The 27,445-nt window shown below is 55.0% G+C and overlaps 1 protein-coding gene across 9 annotated transcripts in view; it reads right to left on the reverse strand.

Annotated features, from left to right (window-relative positions):
* The window catches only part of PLEC (plectin), a 122,456-nt gene that overhangs the window by 78,135 nt on the left and 16,876 nt on the right, over nucleotides 1-27,445 (reverse strand). Inside the window, exon 1 of one of the 9 annotated variants that reach the window (XM_083516414.1) lies at nucleotides 8,619-8,777. The exons of 7 other annotated variants lie outside the window; for them this stretch is intronic. In XM_083516414.1, the coding sequence (XP_083372540.1) occupies nucleotides 8,619-8,709 (91 nt within the window). In that variant the 5' untranslated portion in view covers nucleotides 8,710-8,777. Of the gene's footprint in view, nucleotides 1-8,618; nucleotides 8,778-27,445 lie in introns of those variants that run through there. One more of the 9 variants, XM_083516413.1, reaches the window with a different exon arrangement.

The following is a 27,445-nucleotide window of genomic DNA, read 5'->3' on the forward strand; positions in this document are numbered from 1 at the left end:
TACTGCCAATAAAGTTCTTCCTGATCTTCAGTCGGAATCCCCTTTCTTGTAACTTGAAGCCACTGTCTGCCCCCACATCACTCTGAGCCTCCCACCGCCAGCCTGGTGCCAGGGGATGCCCAGTGGGCACAAGGCTGCAGAGGTTGCAAGCTGGCCACCCGCCCAAAGCCCCCTGGCAGAAACGCCAGCTGAGATGTGCACGCCCCAAAATAATAATAAAAAAATCTAGCTCCTGCCTCTGTGTCAAATGTGCAGAATTCCTGGTTCATTGTGGGGCTTGGGACTGGAAATGGGGGGGGGGCAGAGGGGAAGGGAGAGGAAGTGACTCAGCCCCAGCAGCTGTGGTTCCCAGGCCCCCAGCAGCAGCCAGCACAGGGTCCTAGTGCCTGACAGGCCCATCTGAGGGCACTTTTGGTGTGGTTTCACAACGCAAAGCAACAGTCCACAAGCCTAGGGGACAGTCAGCGGGCAGCACCTGGTGCGCTGATGTTCCCAGCTCCACAAGTTTGCTATTTGTGTAAAAGGAAAAGGGGGGGAGCACAAGGCCTGGCCCCAATCCCAACCACAGGTGGCAAAGCAGGCTCCAGCCTCAGCGCTCCTCCACTGAGCCAGAATGGCTCCTCCCCAGCCCTGGAACCAGAGATCTGCTTAGCTGAAACTAGCAGGGGCTTCTCCCACCCCTGCCCCATTTGGAGCCCCAGGGGGTCCTAGGGGAGGTGCCCCTCATGTTGCAAATCAAGGCCTGCCTGAGTGATGAAAGAAAATATTTCTTTACACAACAGGGGCTGCGAGAACACTAATTGCCAAAAATTGGGGGGGGGGGGATAATACCGACAAAAAAAGAATGGCAAGATAAATTATTGGATTATATAGAATTGGCTAGAATGACTGATGTATTTAGGGGTCAGCCCAAACAAAAATTTCAAAAAGATTGGGGGAAATATAGAGATTCCCTTAAAAAGCAGTGCCCTCAAATTAATACTTTGACTTGTTTTGATTAACTTCTGCAAATAAATTATGCTGTAAAAGCTAAAAATGGAAAGAAAAGGGGGTAAAAATGAAATAAGAAGGAAAAAGAGTGATGAGGTTCTGTGGAACTTCGCATTCAGAGGCAGTCTACCTTCTGGCCAGCAGCTGCTACCTTCTGGCCAACCCCCTGTGGTTGGGATTGGGACCAGGCCTTGTGCTCTGCCCCTTTTCCTTTTACACAAATAGCAACCTTGTGGAGCTGGAAACATCAGTGCACCAGAAGAGAGCCAAGGAGGAAACGACGTCCCATTTCAGGTGAAGGTGCAAGGCAAGAAGACTCCAGGGCAGGCACCCCCCTAACTTGGCCCTCCAGATGTTTTTAGCCTACAACTCTAGCAGGACCAGTGGTCAGGGATGATGGGAATTGTAGTCTCAAAACATCTGGAGGGCCGAGTTTGAAGAAGCCTGAATTCTAGGAGGCAGCAGGCGGAATACCAGAACTGCAAGATCACCCCCTCCAGAACTTGCTTGCAGGAGGAGATGGCCAGAGCGCCCGCTGGGCTGTTTTGCCAGCCCCTGGGTCCCAGGCTGCTCTGCACCAGCCCCAGGGCAGAACACACACCGAGTGGCTCTTGGCTCTGATCTTGAATACTTCAGAACCCGCGCAGATTGCAACAGAAGTGGCGACTGAAGCAGGCAGCTCAGAAGTATCAGCTCCTTCTGGCGTCTTTCCTGGAGGAGAGGAAAGGAACGTGGCTGGTCCTGCCTGTGGTGCAGAGAGGGCACTCAGTCAAGCCTCTTGGAAGGGAGAAGAACCCCTATAGGGCCCCAGAAGGGTCCAGAGAAACCCCTCTCTGTCCACTATCAGAGAACCTAAGGAGAGCCTGCGGGATCAGGCCAATGCCTGTCTAGTCCTGTTCTCACAGTGGCCAGCCAGGTGCCCCAGGGGGAGACCCTCAAGCAGGATTCGAACACAGAGCAGCACTCTCCCCTCCTGCATTTTTAAGTTGTATTTCCATCAGTTTGTTTTATATTTGGTGTTAGCCGCTCTGAGCCTGGTCTTGGCTGGGGAGGGCGGGGTATAAATAAAATTTATTATTATTATTTATTATTTATTATTATTAGGACCCTCTCAAGCAGGATTCGAACACAAGAGCAGCCCTCTCTCCACCTGTGTCTTCCAGCAAGTGGGGTTTGGAAGCACTGCTGCCTCCCAGAACATGGGGCCCATTGTGTAACGCGACCCACAGAGAAAGGAAGGCCGAGTCTGCACTGGGAGGAGATCCTGAAAACCCCTGCTTTCATTTTATTCTTTCTCTAGTCAGTTTCTAGTCCTTAAGATGACAGAGCAGATGGCTTTAAAATATGTGGGAAGTAGTAACTCTTGAAATCCCAGAAACTGGAGGAGGAGGAGGGAGCTGGCTAGGGTCCCCTGGGGTCTGGCAAGAAGGACATGAGAGGCCGCCTGCCTCCTTGCAAGGCCTGTGCTGACTCGCTCTCCTCGCTTCTCAGGCCAAGGTGGGGGGGCAGTTTCTTTTCTTTCAAACTGGGGGCTGAAACTGGCGACTTCTGAAAGCCAAGCCAAGCCTGGGACGAGGCTCCAGCTTGTCTCCTTCTCCCAAACCAGGCTTAGCAGAAGCAGAATTTTGCAAGCAGTAGAAAAAAAAGTGCAGAATAAATTATGCCTCCCCCTCAAAACTCATTTGGGGAGTTTTATTGAATAAAGGTGAAAGGACTGCCTAATGAACAGGGTGAGAGACAAGGAGGCTGCATCTGCAGGATTTAGAAAAAGGAACAGGATTTATGGGTTACTTTGGGCCTAAGAACCCCCCTGCTTGGATCAGGCTGAAGGGGCACCCCCAGATCAGCACCCTCTTTCTACGGGGGCCAGGCAGACGCCTCTTCTGGAAGCCCACAAGGGAGCAGGGCCTGAGGGCAAGAGCAGGGCTCTCCTGCCCTGTGCTGGCCAAGAACTGCCCCTCAGAAGCATCACCTCCTCCAGCTGTGCCAGCTGTGGAGGAAGAACCGCCAGAGTCAAGAGCAGGGCCATTTTTCTAGGGAAAGAGGTGCCAGAACTCATCTTGAACGCCTCCCCTGTTCTCTTACCATGGCAATGGTGCCCACCTGAGCAGTGCCAGAACTCAGTTCTGGTGGGTTCTGGCTAAAAACAAAGCCCTGGTCAGGAGCCACTGAGAGCCTCCATGAATTTCTCCAATCCTCTTTTAAAACCACCCTGAGTTTGTGTCCATCACTACATCTTGTGGGCGGGAGTTCCACAGTCTAACTATGCACTGCATGCAGAGCTTACTTTCTGCTTCACTACATGGCCCCGTTGGGTTCCAATGTTATTCAAGAGAGGGAGAGAAGCTTTCTAGCTGCTTTCTCCACAGCTTGCATAATTTTAATGCACCCCCCATTCTTTATTCACCATTTTCCTGGGCCAGGCACCCTCTTCCCTGCCCCAAGCAGGCAGAGGAAGGTGCATGGGGGCACCCAGAGGTCCGGGCCCCCTGCATGGCCACTTGGCTGGGGCGGGGCAGAGCTGCCGGGCTCCATCTCTCTGCTTGCAGCAATCCGGGGGGGGGGAGTTTACCATTTGGAGGAACTCCACAGCCCATGCTCTATCCTTGCCCACCCCCGCGTGAGTCTGAACCAGCAGGAACATAACATAAAGCCCCCCCCCCCCGAGGCAGAGCACCCTGTCCTTTGCACCATGCAGCTGCCACAGGAACGCCTGCCAGGCCACTTGCCAGAATCAGCCACAGCAGCAATTCCAGCCGCACTGCAGCCTCGCAGGGCCATAAATCCTGGTGCACCAGCAAGGAGGATGAGTCTGGCCAGCCAGCCAGCCAGCCAGCCCTCCGGCATCTCCCAGTCTTGCGCTTGGGGGCCTGGCTCTCTCGCTAGTATCTCCATGTTCCTGCACTGTGCCTCACCCCACCCACTGCCCCTTCCACACCAGCTCCCAACAGGACCAGTGACAGGCAGGAGCTGCACTGCCCCCCCCCCCCCGGCAGGCACAGGTGGCTGCTGCTGCTCCTCCAGCAGGTGCTTCCCTCCCCCCCCCCCAGGCTAGAAGGAGCAAGGCAGGGATGGGCGTGACTCACAGGAGCCCCAGCTGAGTGCAGCAGACAGCCAGGATTGGAAGAAGGCCCTCACACTAATCTATGGCGGGACCACATTTGGAATATTCTGTGAGCAGTATTTTGGTCGCCTCACCTCAAAAGGGATATTTCAGAGTGGGAAAAGGTTCAGAAAAGGGTCACTGAGAGGGATCAGGAGGGGGAGCGATGGAGCTCTCCTCTCCTCTGAAGAAAAGCTGCAGAATTGGGGGCTTTTTAGCTTAGAAAAAGGCAAGTCAGAGGCAGCAAGAGAGACGTTTATAAGAGGATGCAAGACCTGGAGGAAAATAGAGAGGAGTTTGTCTCCTTCTCCCACATAACACCAATTAAGTCCTTCTTCACACAGCGCAGTTAACCTGTGGAACTCCAACCTGGATGGCTTTCAAAGAGGACTGAATAAATTCATGGAGGATGGGGGGGGGCTCTCAGGGGCTATTAGCCAGGATGGCTGTGTTTGCCTTCACTGCTGAAAACCCACAGGAGGGGAGAGGGCTCTTGGGCTGGAATTCTGCCTGGGGATTCCTCTGCCAGGGCTTCTGTTGCAGAAGGCAGAGCAAAGCAGAGGCTGCTAAGCCGCCACCCCCCCCTCATGTCCCCCCCCCCCACAGGAAAGCATACCTGGCTTATTTACTAGATGTTCAGACCACCTTTTATCCCATAGTATCCCAGGGCAGAGTTCAAAAAGCAAAGGACTTTGTTGGCCCCAAACTGGAAATCCCAAGAAGTTCCCACCACTGCGGAGTGGCAGACAAAAATGACAGACTATGCGGAGCTATCCTGACCAGCAGGATTCAGGATCAGGATGATCAGAGATTCCAGGAAAATTGGAGTAAATTTATTGTATACTTAAAGGATAACTGTAAAAACTTAAAGACACTAGCAGGATTGAAGTAATTCCTACAATGTAGATAAGATAGATAAGATGTAAAAAGTTAAAATACGCAACTGGATTTGATAAGGGACACCAACTGGAGGGAAGGTGGAAGCTGAGCAGAGCAAAAAGGTTTATATGTTGATTAATGTATTGTAAGAATGAACATGTAAAGAAAATAATAAAAATTTATGGGGGCGGGGGGGGGGACAAAAAGCAAAGTCAAACCAGACCACATAAGTAGCTGGCATCCGTCTGTCTCGGGAGACAAAGGAAGAGTGTGCCTTGGGGTGAATTCCACCCTTGGCAAGTTCAGCGCCTGCTTCTGCACTGTGCAAAAACTAATTAAAACCAGGAGACACCACCAGAAGAAGTAAATAGTAGCAGACATGTTGTTTTTAAAATGCCCAGATCTAGGCTGACAAGTCTTCCACAACCATCTGCATGAAACAATCCAAGTTTTGACACTCTGGCCTTGAGGAGCCCAGCCCCCACCCGCCCGCCCACCCAGGGCTCTGGAAATATTACTACTGCAGGGCCTCCCCAGACCCTCCCAAACTCTCGCTTGTAGGAACTGCCTTGCATGCAAAGGAACAGGTGACACAGCTCTGGTTACGCCTGCAAAGGGAGGGGTGTGGCAATTGCGGGGAGGGGGTTGTGGAAGCATTTCTCAAGAGGCAGCAGACACTCAGCAATTCCCCCCCCCCACCTCAAAAGTGAGCTCTGCAGCTACCAGCAACACCCCTTTGAACCACTCAGTGCAATGGCCCACGCTGGTCAACACAGCTGCCCTACTTTAATCTTGGAACAACCACACATAACAGGGGCAGACCTAGGCTGGCATCACCCACAAGTCGCTGCCAGATTGGGGGGGGCATGGCAAGGAAGATGCAACTCCCAGATGGAGAAGAGCCTGGTGGGGGCTGCCACTTTCAAGTCACGCTTCCTGCATTGCAGGGGGTTGGACTAGATGTCCTCAGGATCACTTTCAAGTCTGCAAGTCTAGGATTCCACCTGGTGGGAGGAACATGTGCAGACAGCCGTTGTCTCGTAGCCGCAGAACCACAACGCAATGCCACACACGCTTCTGCCTTGCACAAGATGGGGAGGCAGCAGGGCTTCTCCACCTAGTCCCACCTGGAAATGTCCCCCCCCCCCGGCAATCGCAGTGGGGGCAGCGGTCAGCGGCTGAAGCAAGCCACACTCAGCTCTCTAGGGGGCTAAGAGAGCCTGGGCTGCCAAGGTGGTTTGGGGGGAAGCCAGAGCCATGCGGGGCCCCTCCCTCTCCAAGCAGCCCCCGGTTCAGCTGGAGGGACCGGGACCAGGCAGCAGAGGCCCAGCCGTCTCTCACAAAGGCACCCATCCCTGGCTGGCAAGTGGCAGGTGCCAAGGCCAGAGTGGGCAAGAGCAGCTTTTGCCCACCTGGTAGCTTCCTGAGTCTTTGGACCACAAATGCCACCAGCTGAACAGGTTGAGACGGAGGGGAATCGTAGTCCCAAGCCTCTGAAGGGCACCAGGTGGGGGGAGACTGGGCAGCAGTGCCAGGCCAAGGGGACCCAGGGGCCGCTCCCCCCCCCCCCAGCATCACCCAGGAGGTCACAGAACTTTAGAACTGCAGCGTTGCAAGCCCCCCCCCCCCGGTCATCCATTGCAAGAATCCCGGACAGGTGGCTGTCTAACCTCACTTGGAAACCTCAAAGGAGGGGAGTCCACCCCTTTCTGAGGGAGAAGGTTCCACTTTCAAACAGGTCTCACAGTCAGAAAGTTCTTCCTTAATGTTCCTGACTGCTGCGAGGATTTAAAAAAAAGGAAAGGAGAGAGGGAAACGTCAATGGAATAAATAAACTGCAGATTTCTGGGGTTCCCAAATGAGCCCCCAATTCCCAGCCCTGAGAGCTGAACTGGGCACAGCCCCGCCCACCTGCTGTCAGTCAGGAAAAGGGGAGGGCAGCCTGCCTGTCCTTTGAAGGGCAGCTGAGAAGCATGAAGGCAGCTCCATGGGATTCCGGGGGGGGGGCAGGGTACCCCCACTCCCTGCCCATCATCCCTGAGAGACATCAAGGAGGACTCTGGCAACAAGGGCAGCCTATGGGGGGGGGGACTCAGAGGAAGGAGGGCCAGAGTAAAGGGAGGAGGGGCCCCAGGAAGCTTCTGAATAGCTCCCAGGTCCCTCTCCTACCATAAGCAGGCAATTATCTCCCTTTGAGAGGGGACCCACTCCTCCCCCCCCCCAGCAACCGCTGCCCAGCCTCCTGCCCAGGGGACCCACTGCCCACCCCCAGCCCAGCATTCACATGTCCTGCAATCAGAAAATGTCTGGAAATTGGTGGAGGGGGGGCAATGCCAAAGACTGACAGAGAAAAGCTGCTCTCAGGGGTAATAAATAAATCAGCGCGCGCAGAGTGCCTTTGTCTAAGTGGCCACAACCAGCCTGAGCTGAAAGGGGAGGGGTTCGGGTCAAAGGGCAACGGCACCCCACCTCCCCAAAGTGGGAGCTAATGTGAAGAGATGTGCATTAGGAACTGAGCAGAGAGCATCTCCAGGTCAAAAGGGTTTCTCAGCTCTCATGGGGCCAAAAAATGTGCCCTGTCTAGTTGGAAACCCTCAAGGCGTTGTCCTTGGCCCAGGAAGGCGGGGGGGGGGGCTCTCCTCCCCAGCTCCCCTCAGTCACTGGCAGAACCCAGGAGGGGGGGCAAAGGAAGCGACCCCCAGCGAAGTCCACCCATTGCTCCATCTGGCTCAGGATTGTGCCCACTGACTGGCACCAGCTATCCAGCATTTCAGATTTTGTGCATGAAACTTCCAAGGAGAGAGGGGGGCGAGGGGGCACCCAGAGTGAGCCCCCCATCCTTGGCACACACAGCCCACCACCTGCTCCCCAAGGGGCAACCCTGGTCTGCTTTTCCCATCTCCTGTCAATGCACAGCACCTTGTGGTATGTGGGGCCCCTTCCTCCGGACTCTGCCCCACACCCTGCCAACTTCTGCCCCCTGCACAGAGCAGCCCCAGACCCCAAAGACTCGCCCCTTCATCGACAGCAGCTGCAGAGGGAGGGAGGCAACCAACCCCCCAGCCCAGCTTCTCCTCGGAGGGACAGAAGTTGGAGCCACCCGGACAGTTGCAGCTTCTGCTTCCAATATGGTCCATTTTTATTCCCTTTTCGCTTCACCAAAAACAAAACCTTCCCCCAAACAGAAGCGAGCCTGCCCTGCTGTTCTAAAGAGCAACGCGCTTCTCGCGTTTCATCCGGCTTAAAAGGACAGGAAGGCGGAATATCGACGTGTTAATTGATTTTACTAATTGGCCCCGCGGCCCCCAAGCCTGCCCTGCCCACTCCAGCGCGCTAACGGAGCGCATTAATGGAGCCCCGAAGGGAAAGGGCAGCCGGGCTCGGCCAGGACCCTTCCTCTCCAGCAGCGCCCCGGGGTCTCGCCTGCCTGCCTGCCTGCCCGGCTCCCCTTGGTGGGCCAGACGGCGCGGCCTCGCTCCCCGGCGCCCGGGGCTCCGCAACAGGACCGGCCCGGCGCAAACTTATGCCCTATTAAGGGAAGGCGGCGGCGGCGGCGGTGCGTGGCGCCCATCGGGCACCGGGAGCTCCCTGGGCCGCTCGCCCGCCCGCGCCACGTGGGGCGCACCGCCCGCCGCCAGGCGCCTACCTTTGTACTTCTCGCGCACGTCCTCGTAGGCTTGGATGAAGTCCTTCTCCTCGGGGTTGGGGGGCAGCAGGCTGAGGTTGAAGGTGGCCATGGCGCGGGGCGGACTGGCCGGCGAGGGGGCGCGCCCGGCCTGCCTGCCTGCCTCTCCGGGGGCGGGGAAGCGCGACGGGGCGGGAGGCGGCCGGCCGGGGAGCCAAGCCCTGCAAGGACATTCCAGCTGCCGGCCGGGCCCGACCCTTTAAAGGCACCGCCGCCCACGCCGCCCAGCCCCGGCCGGGGCGGAGGAGCGACGGGGTGGGCCGGCCGACGGACTGCGGAGCACCTGCCACCTCCGACCTCGGGGCCAGGCCTGGCCAGGGACCCCGCCGTCCCCTTGGGAAGGAGGCGACGCAGGGCCACTTCCAGACTCCTCGCAAGAGCCCAGCCCTCGAGGGACGAGGCCACGGGCAGATCCCGGCTAGCCGGGTCTCCTGTCCTCCCGGGGCCCACGGGAGCGCAACTGCAGCTGCTCTCCCCACCTGCAGCTCCCCACAGCTGGCCCTCAGACGGGGAAGGGAAGCGGTAGCCATGGTGGCTAGTGGCCTGCAATAGCCTGGTCCTCCAGGAATTTGCCTCGTTCCCTTTTAAAGTCTCAGCCATGCCACCTCTAGTGGGAGAGAGTTCCATAGGGCCCATCTGGTCCAGCATCCTATTCTCACAGTGGCACTAAATCAGCCAGCAGGACCAGAGAGCAAGGGCCCGCTCCGCTTCCTCTCTGGGGAGGCAGAACAGAGCCCTCCTGGCTACATCCACAGCCCTCCATCTCCTCCATGAATTTGTCTCTCTTTCTAAGCCATCCAGGTGGGTGGCATCTCCATCACTGCCACCAGAGGTGGGGGGGCTGCCTTGGTTCTTCCTTCAGTGACTGGTATGGGGAGGGTCTGTGTCTGGGGACCCTGGAATCTTAAGAAGGGGACCCTGACATAAAGACTCTCTGGCTGGCTGCAGAGGGATTTCCAGGGCAAGAGTCCTCCTCCTGTGGATTTCTCCTCCAGGTCCCCCCCCCCCCAAGTCCTTCTGCCTGAGCCCCTGGCCCAGCCATCTTCTCTTGGTAGCAGGAGTGTAACTCGAGCGGGTGGGTGGGTGGGTGGGTGGGCTCCCCCTCCCACAAAGCCCAGCAGGACAGACAGAGGGAGAGAGACGGGGCCATGTGTCCTTTTATTGCGCCAGCCCGCCTGCCCCACCCCCTGCAAGCTATGAGGCCAACAGGTATTTATAAAGCGCCCGCTCTGACTCCAACAGGTTCCAGGGATTTTTCCAGCAGAGTTCTTTCTCTCTCCAACCCCCTCCCCCCGAAAAAACTCCTCAATGGCCAATTATCCCTCGTCTTCCCCGCAGCTGGCACATGTGCCCCACCACTGACGTCAGCGGCAACAAAATAGCCCCATGGCTGCACCAAAAGTACTGGACGGGGGGGGGGGAGAGAGAAGGAGTGAGAACCCCAGCGGGATTATTTGTGCTGCAGAACTCAGAGTGCCCCAGCCTGGCCCAAGTATGTGCTATGAAGTCAATGTGCCCTCTTAGGGAATGACAATCGCCTCGTGTTCCTAAGCTTGCAGGACAGCACGGTGGCACCAGAAAGTGCTGCCAGGGAGCCAGGGGGGTTGGAGCAAAGCAGGGGGCACAATTCAGCCAGGGCGGGGGCCACCCAGGGCATTAATTCAGGCAGGACTTGGAGGACCAACTGGCATAGGCAGGGCTGCCCACCCACTCATCCCCACCTGGGCTTGGGTTTGGGGTCCTCCTCTGCACCCAGTTTGCCAAGGAGAGAGGAAAGGTCAAAGGTCGGGCTGGCTCCTGCAGGGGTTGAGAGCCAGCCTGAGCCCCTGCTCCAGCCCCAGAAGTCATGCTCCGACTTCGGGAGTTGGCCCCCTGGCTGTGTGCCAGGAGCTCCTGTGACTCAGCCCTGGGGCAGAAGGGAGTGGTGTCAGGTGGACTCTGGGCAGGCTGTGGCCATGCCAGGCTGATCACTGGCCTTTGACAGGAGCAGGCGTGTCAGAAACCAGCCAGGGAACTCCCCTGGGGTGCCCCGCCTGGGTTACCCAATGCAGCGCCACAGAGGGCATCTGGAGGGGCCAAGAGGGAGCCTCTGCCACTGGTCTGGCCAGCTGCTGGTGGCCTGAAGGCCGCCAGCAAATGGGTTGCTCAGGGAAGACCCCATAAAAGCTCCTTGCCAGCCGCCAACTGCTCGGCTCGGCTGCTCCAGCTGTGAAGAAGCAAAGGCAACCTGGCCGGCCCGTTGAAAGCAGCCCCAGCAAGAACTGAAAGCAGCACCTCTGGGCTGGAGGGAACCCAAAGGCCATCCAATCCAGCCCCTCCTCCCCACCCCCATTACCAAGACAGAAGATTCAGAAGAGATAAGACGAAGGACTTCTGCATGCAGCACAGAGTTGAACTGTGGAACTCCCTCCCACAGGAGGCCACCAGCCTAGAGGGAGGTATACAAATTCATGGCAGAGGGGGCCAGGGAGGGCTCTGCTCCGCCCCTACAACTGGGGGCAACAATGTTTCTGGATACCAGATACTGGAAAGCACAGGAAGGTTTCCCACAGGCCTCTGGACGGCCACTGGGAGAACAGGAGGCTGGGCTAGATGTGCCGCTGGCCTGATCCTGCAGGCGCTTGTACTGTTCACATGATCCTTTTTACGCACAAGAACCGGCCTGGGGTGCCAGCGCCTTAATGCAGGATGGCGGCTAGAGGTAATTCAGGGCCCGCCCTCTTTCTTACCCATCGTGAAGTCAGGCTAGGCTCAGAGTGTTGGGGGTCACCATCAGTGGTCCCTCCTAACCAGCAAAGGGACACACACACACACACACACACACACACACACACACACAGCCCCCCAGAGGCCTCTGCCCAGATGACTCAGGCTAGTAAGCCAGGCCGCCTGCCAGATTCCATCGCTTCCCAGCTCTTCCCAGTGTCCCTTGTGGGTTTGGGTTAACCCCGTGGGAGCTGAGCTGCATCCCACACATCCAACCATCACGAGAACGGCAGCTTAGCTCACAGAAAAACCTAGTTATGACTAAGGCAAAGGAGAGTCCACAGTCTCCCAGGAGAGACTGTTCCACTATCAAACCGCTCGCGTGTCGACTCTTAGATTTGCAGGAAGCGCACCCCAAGGGCAGAATTGGACCACGACATTTCCCTGGACCTTGGTAGGGAGAAGCTGCATGTGGCAGAATTACACACACACACACACACACACACACACACACACACCACACACACACACCTCCCCCAGAGGAAAGAGGCTCAAAAGTGCTTAATTGTGCCTGGATCGCTGCCCTCTAGTTTTCATGCCCCCAGCTTGGGATGAGAAGAAAAGGGAGCTCTCTTGGGTTGCCAGGATACCTCCTTCCATGGGAAGAGCAGCTGCCTCCTGGGAGCTGAGGGGCCTCCTGACATCACCCCCCCCCCCCGGATTCCTAGAGCCAGGGGCAAACATTTCAGCCACAAGGTCACAAACTCTGCTTTGCCAGGCTAGCCTGGATCCCTGCTGGGAAGAGGAGGAGGAGGAGGAAGAGAGCAGGGACTTGGGTCCACTTCCACGCTGGCTGGGCCTGGCAGGAAACTCTGGACTCCACAGGCCAGCGATCAAAGGGCTCCTAGGTATGAATAATGACCCCCACCTGCATTCCAGAGCAGGGATCGCCTCTGAACCTTTGGCAGGAGGAGGGGAGGAGACGCAAACGTGCCAGACAAGAGGGCTTTGCTGGCAGTGATCTAGGGGTCAAGCACATTCCTCTCCCAGGAGGGGAATCCCACAGCCCTTCCGGCTCCTCTTGGAATCACAGAATTATTGAGTTGGAAGGAACTCCAGGGGTCATCTAGTCCAACCCCCAGCAATGCAAGAACCACAGTTCAAGTGTCCCTGACAGGGGCTTGCTCGATTTGACCCTTAAACACCTGGTGCCTTTTGCCTCTTTGGGGCACACCTCTTCCTGGCGACAGGTCTCCTGGCAGACATGGCAGCATTTCACAATACAGCCAGGTGTGGGGCTGAGGGGTTGCACCTGGGTGAGCAAAAGTCCCTTCATTTCCCTGAAAACAGGGCTGGGCCTTTCAGGGCTCCTCCTTCACACACACACACACACACACACCCCAGGGATGGCTGGAGGGAGGAAACTGGCTCTCTTACTGGTAATCAGCCTCTACCCAGAGTGCAGGAGCAGGATGATGCCCCTCCAGGCTGGCCCCAGCCTCTGCCCAAGATTGCTTAAGGCAGGTGAGTGACCTGCGTGGGGAGAGGGAGGGCAAAGTGTCTGTCCAGGGAGGGTAATGTCATCTCCCCAGGTGGCTGCTATTTGCCGAACCTCTGCACACCAAATAAATAAGCTTTACAGAAAGAGAAACCCACTAAACAAGCCCAGCCAAGAGGGAGGCCACACCTGTGTGCAGGGCAAAGGGTTAAGCCGCCACTGCCCTGGGATTGCAGGTACCCAAAAGAAAGACAAGTGAGGCTTCTGAGTCCTCCGGAATCTGCCCTCGGGCTGGAGGGAAGCAAGCAGGAGGTTTGAAGAAGAAGAAATTGAGGAAGAAATTCAGACGAAATAAGAATGGCAGACGAAATTAATGGGCTATGCAGAATTGGACAAAATTCAGGAAGGATTCGAAACCTGCAGGACCAGAGATTTACACAAGATTGGAAGAAGTACCGTATTTTTTGCCCCATAGGACGCACCAGCCCATAGGACGCATCAAGTTTTTTTTGGGGGGGGGGAAATAAAGGGGGGGAATTATTTTCCCCCCAGGCGCTTGTGTTGTGCTTCAGATCAGGTCCGGGGACAGCGGGGAGACGCGCTGCGCCTCCCAGCTGTCCCCGGAGCTTGCGGGGCTGGCGGCGGGGTCTCCCCGCCGTCAGCCTCCAAACCACTTCGGGAGACAGCAGGATGGCGGCGTTCTGCCTCCCTCTGTCCCCCGACCTTGTGGGGCTGGCGCTGGGGCTCTCCTGAAGCCTGGAGAGTGAGAGGGGTCGGTGCGCACCGACGCCTCTCGCTCTCCAGGCTTCAGCGAAAGCCTGCATTCGCCCCATAGGACGCACAAACATTTCCCCTTCATTTTTGGAGGGGAAAAAGTGCGTCCTATAGGGCGAAAAATACGGTATCTGAATTATTTGAAGAGCAACTGTAATCAACAAATTACGCCAGTAGGACTACGAGAAGTTTTGTAAGGAGAAATATACGAAGTGTTACAAACTAGAAAAAGAGAGAGATATTGCCTATGAGTTTGAAATGTAACAGGGAAAATAAGAAATGCATACTAAGAGATTAGATCAGAAAATTTTCAGATAGGACTGATGGAAGTAAAAAAAAAGTGAATAAGATGTAAAAGTATGTTTAATTATTGTTGAAAATGGTATGTTATAAAACTAATGAAAATTTATATTTTTAGAAAAAGGAAGCAAAGCAGGAGGACCACAGAAGGGCAGAGCTGGAAGGGATCCTCAAGGGTCATCTAGTCCAGCTGAAGAATCCCTGACGGATGGCCACCCAACCTCTGCCCTGAAACCTCCAAGGAAGGAGAGCCCACCGCCTTCCCAGGGAGTCCGTTCCATGGCTGAGAAGCTCTCATTCGCTAGGAGCAGAGAGAGAGTCACCCCCAGCTTCCTCCCTTCAGCTGCCCCAGGGCGGTTTCAGAGGCTCCCCTGGGACTCAGATGTTTTTCAAAACTGGGGGGTCATAGCATGTCCCTTGCAGAATAGAATGCATCTCCCAGGCTCCCCATGGCCTGCCAGAACTGCAAGTTAAAAGTCAGAAGATCCCTTGGATGAGCTAAGAAGAAGAAGAAGAAGAAGAAGAAGAAGAAGAAGAAGAAGAAGAAGAAGAAGAAGAAGAAGAAGAAGAAGAAAATTTATTTATACCCCGCCCTCCCCAGCCAAGACTGGGCTCAGGGCAGCTAACACCAAATATAAAAACAATGGATACAGCTTAAAAAACAAGATTAAAATACAACATAAAAACATTAAAATGCAGCCTCATTTCAGTGGAAACTCAAATCAAAAACTTTTTTGGGGTTGAAAACGTCAAGTCTTCACCAAAGCTACTAACTATCCAGACTGGTCCTACGTGGGCCAGAAAAAAAGCCAGGGAAGTCCCCAAATAGGAGTTCCATCACAGAAGGAGAAAGGAAAAAGAAAGAAAGAGGGGGAGGGAATCAAATTGATTCCAAGCTGCCCTCCTTTCTGGCAGCAGTTCAATGGATGCCGGAAACTGAACCCGGGACCTTCTGCAGGCAAAGATGATGCTCTCTGGCCCCGTTCCCAAAAAGATCACCGATGGGAGCGTCTCACAGAGCTGCTCTGGCTGCCCTTCTGCTACCCAGCCAGGTTCAAAGTCCTTCTATTAATTGACAACACCCTGAAGAATTTGGGTCCAGGGCACTGCAGGAATCGCCTGAGCCCTTCTGATCCAGCTCAGTCACTGAAGGAAGCTCGTTTTACAACATCTGCCTCATTGACCCGGTCCTGTGGAACTCCCTGCCAATGGAGATTCAGCGGGCGCCTTCTGTGCCAACTTTTAAAAGCCTGCTGAAAACTTTACTCTTCCATCTAAGGCCCAAGCAGGCAGTTAATGCATCCCTTTCACAATCGTCTACTGATGTTTGTTTTTAATTCTTTTGCTTTGAACTTGTTTCTGAGTTTTTCTTATTTTACTGTGTGGCTTTCTATTATTGTAAACCACTGTGATAGAAATGATACAGTGGTATGGAAATATTATTTATATAAATAAAGAGTCGCACCCCTTCCACTCCCCCTGGCAGGTAGCCAGACCTCTTTCCCCATGAGCAAAGGCCCACAGCCAGGAAAGGCTCCCATGGGATGAGTGCGCATGCCAGAGAACTCCTCCAGGGAAGACCATCTCACCTGCAGGCCAGGAGAGGCCACGCAGTTTCCATGTGCTGGCATCAAGGCAGCCAAAGCTGGGAACCTGAGACAGGTGAAGCCAAGGACACAGAGGGAGGGCCCAGAATGGGCAGGACTGGGTGCCCCAGGCCCCTTCCTTCGCAGGGCTCACTGCTCCCTCAGGCATCCCTGGCATGCCACCCAGGCCCACGTCCTTCAGCCTTCAGAAGTGGCACCTGGGCAAAGCGCCAGGAGGGGCACAAAGACAGGCAGAGGAGACCAAGTGCCCTCAAGTCTGTGGCTGGAGCCTGGAGGGCAGGGGCAGCCAGAGAGAAGCTGCGGGGGAAAGGGGCGTCTGTATGGGATTCAGAGCTCAGCTTCAGTGAAAAGAACTGCAGCCCCTGGTCTCCCTCAGAGCAGAAGGAAAAGACTTCGGGGGAAGCCAGTCAGAGAGAACCAGGGAGCTGGGAGGGAGAGGCCAAGGGCACCCCCCACCCCCCACAAGGCCAGGCCAGGCCCCAGCCCTCAACCAGCCAGTGCAAGGCAGGGCACACCACAGGGCTGTAACTCATCAGCAGAACACCTGGGTTCAGTCCTCCGCACCTCAGTACCTGACGGACCACCTCTCCCCATGGAAACTGACCCTGCCCGTGTCCTTTGAGGCCCGTCTCTAGGTGCCCCCTGCCGGAGAGGTCCAGAGGGTGGCAACACGAGAACAGGCCTTTTCTGCAGTGGCCCCCCATCTGTGGTTGGCTCTCCCCAGGGAGACTCGCCTGCTGCCAGCATCACATGTCTTCAGGCGCCAGGCAAAAACATTCCTCTTGACCCTTCGGCCATTAAACAGTCAATGTGCAGTGGTGTCCAAACTTTTTTCAAAGAGGGCCAGATTTGATGAAGTGAAGGGCTGTGGGGGCCGACCGAAGGGCCAACCAATGTTGTTGAGCTTCTCTTAGGATTGAAGTTGTTGAGGTTTTTTTAGGATTTTACCCCAGGAAATAGACTGCCACAGGCCAGATTAGGCCCATAAAAGAGACTTTGGACATGCCTGGTCTATGGTATTTTAAATGTGGGGGGACTATTATCATGATTATTCTATTATTAAGCTGCGTATTATTCTTTATTTTTAGGCTGCACAAATTAAGTTCTCAGTGTTGTACACTGTCTGTCCCGAACTGAGCAAGTGAGCCAGGCCAGGAGGAGGTGGACTCTCCTTCCTTGAAGGATGGGGGGGTAATAAATGTACTATTATTATTATTATTATTATTATTATTATTATTATTATTATTAGCAGTGGTTGGCTGGCCATCTGTCATGGCTGCTTGAGCTGAGACCCCTGCATTGCAGGGGGTTGGACTAGATGACCCTTGGGGTCCCTCCCAACTGCCATTCCATGGTTCTGTGGTTCAGATCCCTTCTCAGCCATGGAGCTCACGGGGTGACCTTGGGCCAGGAGCTGCTTCTCAGCCTAAGCTGCCTCACAGGGTTGTTGCAAGGGAAAAAATACAGATGGGAGAACTATGCACATTACCTTGAGAGCCTTGGAGAGAAGATGGGATCATGGAATCATAGACAGAAATGCAAGAAGTAAATACAGTGCGCCCTCGGGTTGCAAACGTGATCCATGCAGGAGGCACGTTCGCAACCCACAACGTCCACAACTCGCAGCGCCACTTTTGCACACGAGCAGGTTGCAATTTGGCGCTTCTGTGCATGTGCAAAGTGCAATTTAGTGCTTCTGCACGAGCACCGAAACCTGGAAGTAACCTGTTCCGGTACTTCCGGGTTTTGGCATGTCCGTAACCTGAAAACGCGCAACCTGAAGCGTTTGTAACCCGAGGTATGACTGTAAATAAATGGGCTGTCTGTGGGTCCAGTGCCAGGCCTTGCCCTCCCTCCTGTGGGGCTGAGGGAGGAGCAGAGAAGCTGGACTGGACACTGCCCAGCCTGAGATCAGGGGAAGGACCCAGCCAGGACACTGTGCCCCCCCCCCCGCTCTCTGCCCAGGCGGCTCCTGAGTCTCTGCTTGGCTCCTCCAGGGGCTCCTTTGCTGCCAATGGACAAGGAGGCGCTTGGGGGGCGAAGGGACCAGTATTGCAGGGCCCCCTGCTGGAGGCTGCTCTCACTGCAGGGCAGGACCAAGGCAAGGGGCATCTCTGCCCACACAGCCACCACTGCAACACCCCCACATCCCCCCAGCCCCTCCCCGCAGGAGACTAGGCATGGTCCCACCCAGCACAGGAGAGAAACAGTCCCCCCACTAAGGACAGAGAGAAACTGGTGGGTGAATCTGTCCCTTTCAGGCCCTTCTGCTCTTCAGCTCTCCAGGCCAGTTTGCAAATTATTATTTTTTAAAGTCTCCATGAAGATCCGTCAGCACGTTCATGCAAATGTCTCTCACAATATACAATGCAGTTTTCCCTCATAAGCTCCTTTCTGCACACAAGGCTATGCACACTTTATCCCAGTACAGCTGTACCTTGCTTCTTGAACTTAATCCGTTCCAGGAGTCTGTTTGACTCCCAAAACCATTCGAAAACCAAGGCACGGCTTCCAATTGACTGCAAGAGCTTCCTGCACTCAATAAGAAGCTGAGTCGGACGTTCGGCTTCTGAAAAACGTTTGAAAACCAGAACACTTACTTCCGGGTTTTCAGTGCTCAGGAGTCAAAACGTCCAAGTACCAAGGCGTTTGAGAACCAAGGTATATGCAGAGCTGGAGTTACCTGGCTGAGAAACTGCCCTGCAAAATCAGGAGAATTTCAAAGGACGCAGGGTCCAGTCTAGGCCTTGCCTTGCTTGGAAAAGTGGGAATTAGGCTGGGCCAGGGATAGACTGGGGAATGGAGTCAGTTCACATTTCCTTGGATTTCTCTCCCCCATCCTTACCTGTGGTCCAAGGGAGTGCAGGTGACTCTCAAGGTGGGGGAGGGGAGACCTTGAGCTGCTGGAACACAGGCAGGACCCAAGGCAGACCCAAGGAGAGTGACCCAGAGCGTGCCCACTTAATTTACAACAAAGAGGCAGTGCATAGGGATTTTTTAAATCATATAGTTAGAAACTCATTATATAAGGTCTGGGACAGGTATCACAGGTTATTAGAGCCTAAGATACCCTGGTGGATATCCCCAGAGGAGATGATATCAGTAAAAAAGAAGAATATGTGTCAGGGTTGCTTCCAGATCCTAGCTCACAGAGGATCACGCTAGCCAGCGATCATTAAATAAAAGTCTTTATTGAGTTACAGTTTCCATTCTCAAGCTGCTGCGTGCAACTCTACGTCTTATGCTTAGATCGGCGAAGCTCCGTCTGAATCTCCGCCCCTTGTACACCAACTTAATATCCTAGCCCTGCTCCACCTTTTCCGCCTGACTGTTCTTCTCTGGGTCCCTCTGCCCCCCGGGGTCTCTTCCTTCCGGGATTCTTCTGACGCCGACCCCCCGGACCCTCCTGTCTCCTTGCGCCGGGCTTTAGGACCTGGCTCCCTCTCCGGGCTGCCTACTGCGTCACTTCCCTGTGCATTTGAACTTGGCGTGCGCGCCCAACCTTCCACCTTCCGTCTGACCGTTTCTTCGCTCCCCGAGGGAGGTGTGGCCACTCCTGACTCGTGCCCTCCCTCCTGCTGTGAGCTGCCAGCGCTTGATCCCTGGCGCCCTTCCTCTTCCCTGCTCTCTGGCGGTGACGCTGGTCCCGATTTCCAACTGCTCTCCTCTGAGTCCCCTCTGGCTCTATCTTCCTGGGGTGCCCCCCTAGACTCCCCCCTTGCCCTGGCCACTGGTGCTCCTTTCTGTGAATCTTCTGATTCACTGGAAAGACTCGGAGATCTCGGGTCGTCGTCATCACTCATCTTTTCTTCTGCCTCCTCCCCTTCGCTCTCTGTTTCCTCCCTTGCCCTTGCCTCTGCTCCTAAACCCCTGACATCCATCCCCCCCTCGAAGCCCCCCATTCCCCCCTCCCCTCCTTCCGGTGCGGGAGCTGGGTGCTGCCGTGTCAAGGGGACGAATGTCGGGTACAGTTCGCTTCCCGTGGCGGGCCTCCATCTGAAGTCTTCCGGTTCTTCCTCCCTGCTCTCGTCGACGACGGTCACCTCTGCTTCCATCTCTGTGCCGCCGTGCTCGAAACCCAGGTCGTCCCCGAAAACGTCCATGTCCGTCTCTCCCTCGCTTCTGTCTGGAGACGTTGCTCGTCCTGGACCCTCCAGCCACTTTCTGCGCCACTGCTCCTCTGGTCGATCATCCCACCAATACGAGGGTTCTGAAGCAGATCCCGAGGGTGACCCCTCCGGGGAACGGGCGTCTCGTGTCGGTTCCTCGTCCGAGTCGAACCCCCGGAACGTGCTGGCTGAAAGCGTGGGCGTGAAAAGCCAGTCGTCGAAAAAGTCTGCTGGCATTGGCCTATGTGGGAAGAGGGCATGAAACTCTTCTTTGAGCAGAGGTTTGTCTAAAGCGTAGCCCGGCACCCAGCTGTTGGCACTGGCCGGGGTGCCCTCCTTGGCGAGAAGGTATTCTACCCCCTCTTCCCCCCATCTGGAGTCCAAAATCTCCGTGACTTCGTTGATGCGCACCTCCTGTGCTACTCCCCTTTGCCCGGTTCTCTCTCGGAGCGGACTCGGCGCCGTTCCTGGTTCCTGAAACCTGTGAGGTGCCTTGTAGGGAGTGAGCACCGATCTGTGGAACACCGGATGCATCCTGGAGCCCTCCGGAAGCGCCAGCCTGAAAGCCACCGGGTTGACCTGCTCTTCGACTTGGTAGGGCCCCAGTTGTTTATGCCCTAGTTTCTTCTTCGCCAACGACCTGGCCGGCACTGCGTGGGCTGCTAACCAGACCCAGTCTCCCACATGGATCTCTTCGCCAAGCCTTCTGTGTTTGTCCGCTTGTACCTTGTATGCGTGTTTAGCCAGCTCCAGGTGCCGCCTCAGCTGATCGTGGACCTCCTGCAACTCCGACACGAACGCATCTGCTGTCTGCGGCTCCCCCTCCCCCATTCTTTCCAGTCCCGGGAAGGTTCTGGGGTGCCTCCTGTTGTTGGCGAAGAACGGCATGACCCCCGTGGACACGTGCTTCGTGTTGTTGTAGGCGAACTCGGCGAGAGGCAGGTAATCCACCCACGTCGCAGGCTGTTGATTCGCATAGCATCTCAGGTACTGCTGCATGATGGCATTGACCCGCTCCGCTTGCCCGTTGGTCTGCGGGTGTCTAGCCGACGCCAGGTTGATCTTGACGTTCAGGAAGCCCATCAGCTTCTGCCAGAAGTTCGAGATGAACTGTCGCCCTCGGTCGGACAGAATAGACCGCGGCAGACCGTGAACCTTGAACACGTGATCTATGAACAGTTTGGCGGTTTGTTCCGCCGTGGCCACCTTCGCACACGGAATGAAATGTGCCATCTTGGAGAACAAGTCCACCACCACCACCAGCACAGCCGTCTTGCCCCTCGAGCTGGGCAGATCCGTGACAAAGTCCAGGGCCACTCTCTCCCATGGTTCGCACGGGGTTTGCAGCGGTTCCAGCAGTCCGGCCGGCGGTCTGTGTACTGGTTTGGCCCTCTGGCAGGTGTCACACCTCGCCACGTAGTCCGCGACTTCCCCTCTCATTCCGGGCCACCAGAAGTCTCTGGCGACTAATTCCACCGTCTTCTCCTTGCCAAAGTGCCCGGCAGTGGGCGCGTCGTGCAGCTGCTGCAGTACCTTGGCGCGAAGTTCGTCTCCCGGCACGTAGATGGCCCCTTTATGGAGGAGCAATCCATCTCGCAGTTGGAACTCGTCGGTCGCTGCCGTGCCCCTGTGCACCTCTGCCATCTTTGCTTGCGCGAAGGAGTCATCCTGCAACGCTCGTCGCACCGCCTCCAGGTCAACTGTTGCCGCAGCGCACGCCCACACTGTCGGTGCGAAGATGTGCATGGCGGCCGCTGGCGTTGCCTCCTCCAGATACTGCGGCTTACGGGAGAGAGCATCCGCCATGATGTTGGTGTCCCCCGGGACATACTCTATTCGGAAGTCGAAGTTCGCAAAGAACTCAGCCCAACGTATTTGCCTCTGGTTCAGGAACTGTGCCGTGCGCCAGTGCTCCAGATTCTTGTGGTCTGTGCAGACCTACACCGTGTGCTTGGCTCCGATCAGGAAGTGCCTCCATGCTTTGAATGCTGCATGAATGGCCAGCAACTCCCTGTCCCAGATGGTGTAGTTCTGTTCGGACTTGCTGAGCTTCCTGGAGTAAAACGCTCCCGGCCTCCAAACCCCCTGCGGGTCCTTCTGCAGCAGGACTGCTCCGACGGCTCTGTCTGAGGCGTCTGTCTCAACCCTCATCGGCCTGCTGGGGTTGACATGAAGCAGCTGTTCTTCCGATGCGAAGAGACGCTTGAGTGCCTGAAAGGACTGCTCTGCCTGCGCTGTCCAGATGAACTTCTTTTTCTTGGAACTGAGCGTGTCCGTGATGGCCGCTGTCTGCATAGCAAAGCCTTTGATAAACTTGCGATAGAAGTTCGCGAAGCCGACAAACCGTTGGACCTCCTTCCGGTTGCGTGGGCTTTTCCAATCCAACACCGCTCGAACCTTGGCGCTGTCCATGGCGAGCCCCTTGTCAGACAACTTGTAGCCCAGGAAATCCACCTCCGTTACATCGAATTGGCACTTCTCCAGCTTGGCGTAAAGCCTATGTTGCTGTAGCCTGCTCAGCACTTCCCTGACGTGTCTGTCATGCTCCTGCTGAGATTCCGAAAAGATCAGGATGTCATCCAAGAAACAGACGCACGTCTTGTAGAGGAGCCCCGCCAACACGTGATGCATGAAAGCTTGAAAAACGTGGGAGCCATTTTGCAATCCAAAAGGCATAACTCTATATTCGTAGGTGCCCAGGGGCGTGAACATGGCTGTCTTCCACTCATCTCCTTCCCGCATGCGAATGAGGTTGTACGCCCCTCGCAGGTCCAACTTGGTGAACACGCTGCCCTTGCGTACCTTTGCGAGGAGGTCGTCGATTCGGGGCATGGGGAAGTCCGATGGCTTGGTCACACTGTTCAAAATGCGGTAGTCCACTACAAGTCTTTTTTGGGGCGTGTCCCGCTTCTTAACAAAGAATACCGGACTGCCCCCCACTGCCTTGGACTCTCGGATGAAACCGCGCTCCAAATTATGATCTATGAACTCCTTGAGTTCCTGCAGTTCGTCCTCAGACATGGAATACAGCTTCCCTTTGGGCAGCGCCGCCCCCGGCAGCAGGTCAATTTTGCAGTCATATGGTCTGTGGGGGGGTAGCCTGTCTGCCTCCTTCTCGCAGAAAACCTCCAAAAATTCTGCGTACTTGTGGGGAACCGCTTGCAGCGTACCTAGCTGCAGCTGTGACTCCTCTTCCTCTCCTTCCTGCCGGGGCACGATGCAGTGTTCAGCGCAAAAGGAAGAGCCGAAGGTCAGCTGCCTCTGGTACCAAGCCAGCGTTGGGCTGTGCTTGTCCAGCCAACTCATGCCCAATACAATGGGCGTGTCCGATAGTTGAGTGGCGTTGAAGCTGATGACCTCCCTGTGATTCCCAAGTCGCATCACCATTGGTGGCGTCTGCTTCACCACTTGCCCCCCCAGCAGCTCCCTGCCATCCACCGTGACAACCTGCAGGGGCAGCGTGGCAGGCAGCAACTGTATAGCGTGCCGGTCGACAAAGTCCTGCCCTATAAAGTCCGCATTGCTTCCTGAGTCAATGGTGATTGGCACGTCCATGGTGATTCCATTGGGCAGCTGGAGAGATGCGGTGAGCCTTACTACCGGTTTGGGCGGGAGGGGGTCCATGGGCTGTAAAATCTCTGGGGACTGCTTCAGTGAGACATCTGGCTGGGCCCCAGTGCCTCTTCCTCCAGCCAGACTGCGTCGTTTCCCTGCTGTGGTTCTCCTTGTTGCGTTGCTGCAGTTACCATTGCCGAGGCTGCAGTGTGTTTGTGGAGCCTCCGGGGACACTCTTTCGCCATATGCCCTGGCTCCTCGCAGATGTAACACTTCCTGTTCCCTCTAGGAGGCTTCGCTTTCACTGTTGCCGGTGCTAGGGCTCTGGCTGCTGACTGAGCCCTTGCACCTCCCACCTCCATAGGTTCCGCCCCTCCTCCGGGCGGAGGCGTGGATTGCGCACGCGCTGCTTCTCTGGGAAGGAAGGAGGAGCCCCTGGCTGGTTCGCGCCCTCCACGCCCTTCGTCCCTGCTCCACGGGCGTTCTTCCAGCCGCACCCCCACCGCCAGCGCCCTCTGAACGATCTCCTGCGTGGTCCGGGGTCTCTCCCCCCTCGCAATTTCATCTTTAACCGAGCTGTGCAATCCCTCCCAAAACAGGTCTCTTACAGGGGCCGAATCTCTGTCCCATTCCAGGGCACTGACCAAAGCGAAAAAGCGGGCATGGTACTGCCTCACGCTGGCCCTCCCTTGCCTTAGTCCATGCACCTCCTTCCGGGCCAGATCCACGTCAATGCTTGATAAAAAACACCCATCCATCGCTTTAATAAAGGCATCCGCATTTTGGAGTGCAGGATCCTTATCTCTCCACAAATTGCGCAGCCATGCTTTAGCGTCTCCATGCAAATGGGACATGATGAACCCCACCTTCTCTTCTTCATCTCTAAAGTCTTTGTGCAGCAGTTGCAGTGCACACATTACATCTGCTCTAAAGTTGGGGTACTGTTGCAAATTCCCATCGAAGTGAGAGACCAGACCGCCTGTGCGTCTCCCCAACCCAATCCCCTCTGGTTTGGGTGTCTGTTGCCCTTGCTTCGTAAGCACTTCCAACCTGACCTGGAGATCCCTGTAGGCGGCAGCTGCGTCCTCCTCTCTCTTCCTGGATGCCAGAGCCTCGGCATTCAGTCGTGACACTGCTTCTCTGAGTTCTGCTATCTGCTGTTCGGCCGTCATGTTGTCTGCCGTTCGTGAGCTCGCTAGTAGGCACCCGCTTTCTCTCCTCTCCGCGAGGCCGTGGATGCCCACAATTTCAGGAGACGGAGCTTACTGTCAGGGTTGCTTCCAGATCCTAGCTCACAGAGGATCACGCTAGCCAGCGATCATTAAATAAAAGTCTTTATTGAGTTACAGTTTCCATTCTCAAGCTGCTGCGTGCAACTCTACGTCTTATGCTTAGATCGGCGAAGCTCCGTCTGAATCTCCGCCCCTTGTACACCAACTTAATATCCTAGCCCTGCTCCACCTTTTCCGCCTGACTGTTCTTCTCTGGGTCCCTCTGCCCCCCGGGGTCTCTTCCTTCCGGGATTCTTCTGACGCTGACCCGGACCCTCCTGTCTCCTTGCGCCGGGCTTTAGGACCTGGCTCCCTCTCCGGGCTGCCTACTGCGTCACTTCCCTGTGCATTTGAACTTGGCGCGCGCGCCCAACCTTCCACCTTCCGTCTAACCGTCTCTTCGCTCCCCGATGGAGGTGTGGCCACTCCTGACTCGTGCCCTCCCTCCTGCTGTGAGCTGCCAGCGCTTCCCCCCTGGCTCCCTTCCTCTTCCCTGCTCTCTGGCGGTGACGCTGGTCCCGATTTCCAGCTGCTCCCCTCTGAGTCCCCTCTGGCTCTATCTTCCTGGGGTGTCCCCCTAGTCTCCCCCCTTGCCCTGGCCACTGGTGCTCCTTTCTGTGAATCTTCTGATTCACTGGAAAGACTCGGAGATCTCGGGTCGTCGTCATCACTCATCTTTTCTTCTGCCTCCTCCCCCTCGCTCTCTGTTTCCTCCCTTGCCCTCGCCTCTGCTCCTGAACCCCTGACAATATGGATACAGATTGGGTAACCTACCAGCAACTGATAAAAATAGAACAGGGTCAATAGGTTACGATTTTTTTCAATGAATCCAGGGACACTTTTCAACTTCAATGGATTTTGTATGGGGACTGATTTGTAAATCCGGGGACTGACCCCGGGAAACGGGGACATCTGGTAACCTTACAATACACATATGTGTAAACCTTTTTTTCTTTCTGTTATTTTGTAGAGATAAAAACCTCAATAAAAATTAATTTATCAGTTGTTGTTTTTAAAGGAAAGTGACCCAGAGGTACTGAATGGAGCAGGATGACACCCCCCCTCGCAGGCAGAGGGCCAAGCAGAGCAGCAGCAGCAGAGGTTGGAGGCCTCAGCGTCAAACAGAGCAAGCAAACAAGACCTGCCCACACCCTGCTGGCTATGGCAGGTGGTGGCTGGGTGTGCCCCTCCCTCTGCCAACAGGAAAGGAGCTGTGGGGGGCATGAACCTGGACAGCACAAGGGTGGGGGGTCTGGGGTCTGCAGGGTCTCTCATTCTCACACAACAAGCCTCAGGGGTTGCCGTGTTGTAGTGATCAGATGGGATTACCATGAGGAATTATAAAATATATATCAAACCATTGTGTCCACGATGAATGCATTGTGTTGACTGAGTTTAATGTATTGACAATAATTTCTGATTAAATCTCATAAGCTTCTACATTTATGCCATATTTCCTCTACTGTCCATTTCTCTTGCTTGACAAGTCAGGCACACAGCTCCCAGGCAGGCATCCTGGGTCATCAGAGACAGTGGGCAGTTTCTTTGATGTAGCTTTTCTGATATGTTAATCTTTGGATGTTAATCTTTGGGCCAGGAAAGAGATCTCACCTGAAGGTGATAATGATCGCTGTCCTCCTGGCCATCCCTCTTATCATGTTTATTGCTTGTTTATCACCTTCTGGGGTTGCCAGACAGCACTCCTTTGTAGTTCTGTTCTTTATTTACCCCAGAAGTGCATGCTTAATTAGCTTTTGTAGTTTAACATTGTCCCCACCTGGGGTTTGTTGAAATGCTCAGAAGAAATCTGATTGGTTCTTCCGAACACTCTGTAAAAGGTTCTTGTGAATAAAACGACCTGGGCCACAGGGTGGAGAGAGAGATTATTATACGCACCCTTCCCAGAGTCTTGCTGGTTCAAGCCTCTGTGTGTATTCTTATTCTTATTAATGAGAGTTCAATCCTTCCTTTGCTTTGGGAACGCCTCACTGTGTAAAACCAGCAACTGGCTTTGCCAACGGCCAGGAAGAATGAAGGCCAAGGGGGAGCTCTTTGCCCTCCCCTCCAACCAAAAAGAAACCCCCTTACAGCACATCACAGAAATGTCCAAAAGGCTCTGGAGGCCAAAACCCAAGACCTCCAACCCACCCGACTGACCACCAAGCTTGGACTGCCCCTGTGAGGCCAGCTGGAAGGAGTTTCAGGTTTGGGGGAAAGGGCTTTCTGTTTGCCCAAGGCTTGCAGCATTTAGTTTTTCAGTTTTGCATTTGCTTCTGAGTTTCATTGTTTTCCATCTGCAAATCGCTTGGTTCTTTCTATCTTTGGCTTCTTTTAATATTGCTTTTGTTGTTCTTGTGAAATTGTTAAATTGGAAGCCTCCTTGTAGATTCATGAAACCGAAAAGCAAAACAGATTTTTTTAAAAAGCTGACTATAATAACTAGAGAGAGCAGGTGCCAGCCAGCTGCTTAGCAGGAAGGTGCCAGTCAAAAGGAAATGGCCAGGATGCTCTGCAAAGCACCAAGGTCTTGTCCACATTGGAGCATCATTCAGCTGCTATTCCATTCCCCCCCCATTCAAATTAGATGCAGAGCAATCCACACCTGCACATATTTGAATTTATATATGAGGAGCAACTTCCTCCTTCCTGTTCCCTTTTGGATCTGTCCCTGCCATCCGATGGGTTGTGCATGCACACAGATCGCAGAGCATGAGCCTTGCTTTTTAAAATAAAATTTCCCACCCAAGAAGTCTGCAAAAGCACGGAGCCAGCCTATTGTAACTTACTTGTGCAAGATTTGTGCAAGTCTGAGTGATACAAAAATATATGTACACACACATGATGTGATTATATATAAATGGCTGAGCTCCTGAAGTGCTCTTACTAGCAAACTGGGGGCGGAAGAGAATGAAAGCAATTATAAATTCTCAGCAAACGCTTTTCAGAATGCTGCGCAGTATAGTATATC

This window comes from Podarcis liolepis (genome assembly GCF_965112155.1).
Source record: "Podarcis liolepis genome assembly, chromosome: 8".
In the NCBI taxonomy this organism is placed as follows: domain Eukaryota; kingdom Metazoa; phylum Chordata; class Lepidosauria; order Squamata; family Lacertidae; genus Podarcis; species Podarcis liolepis.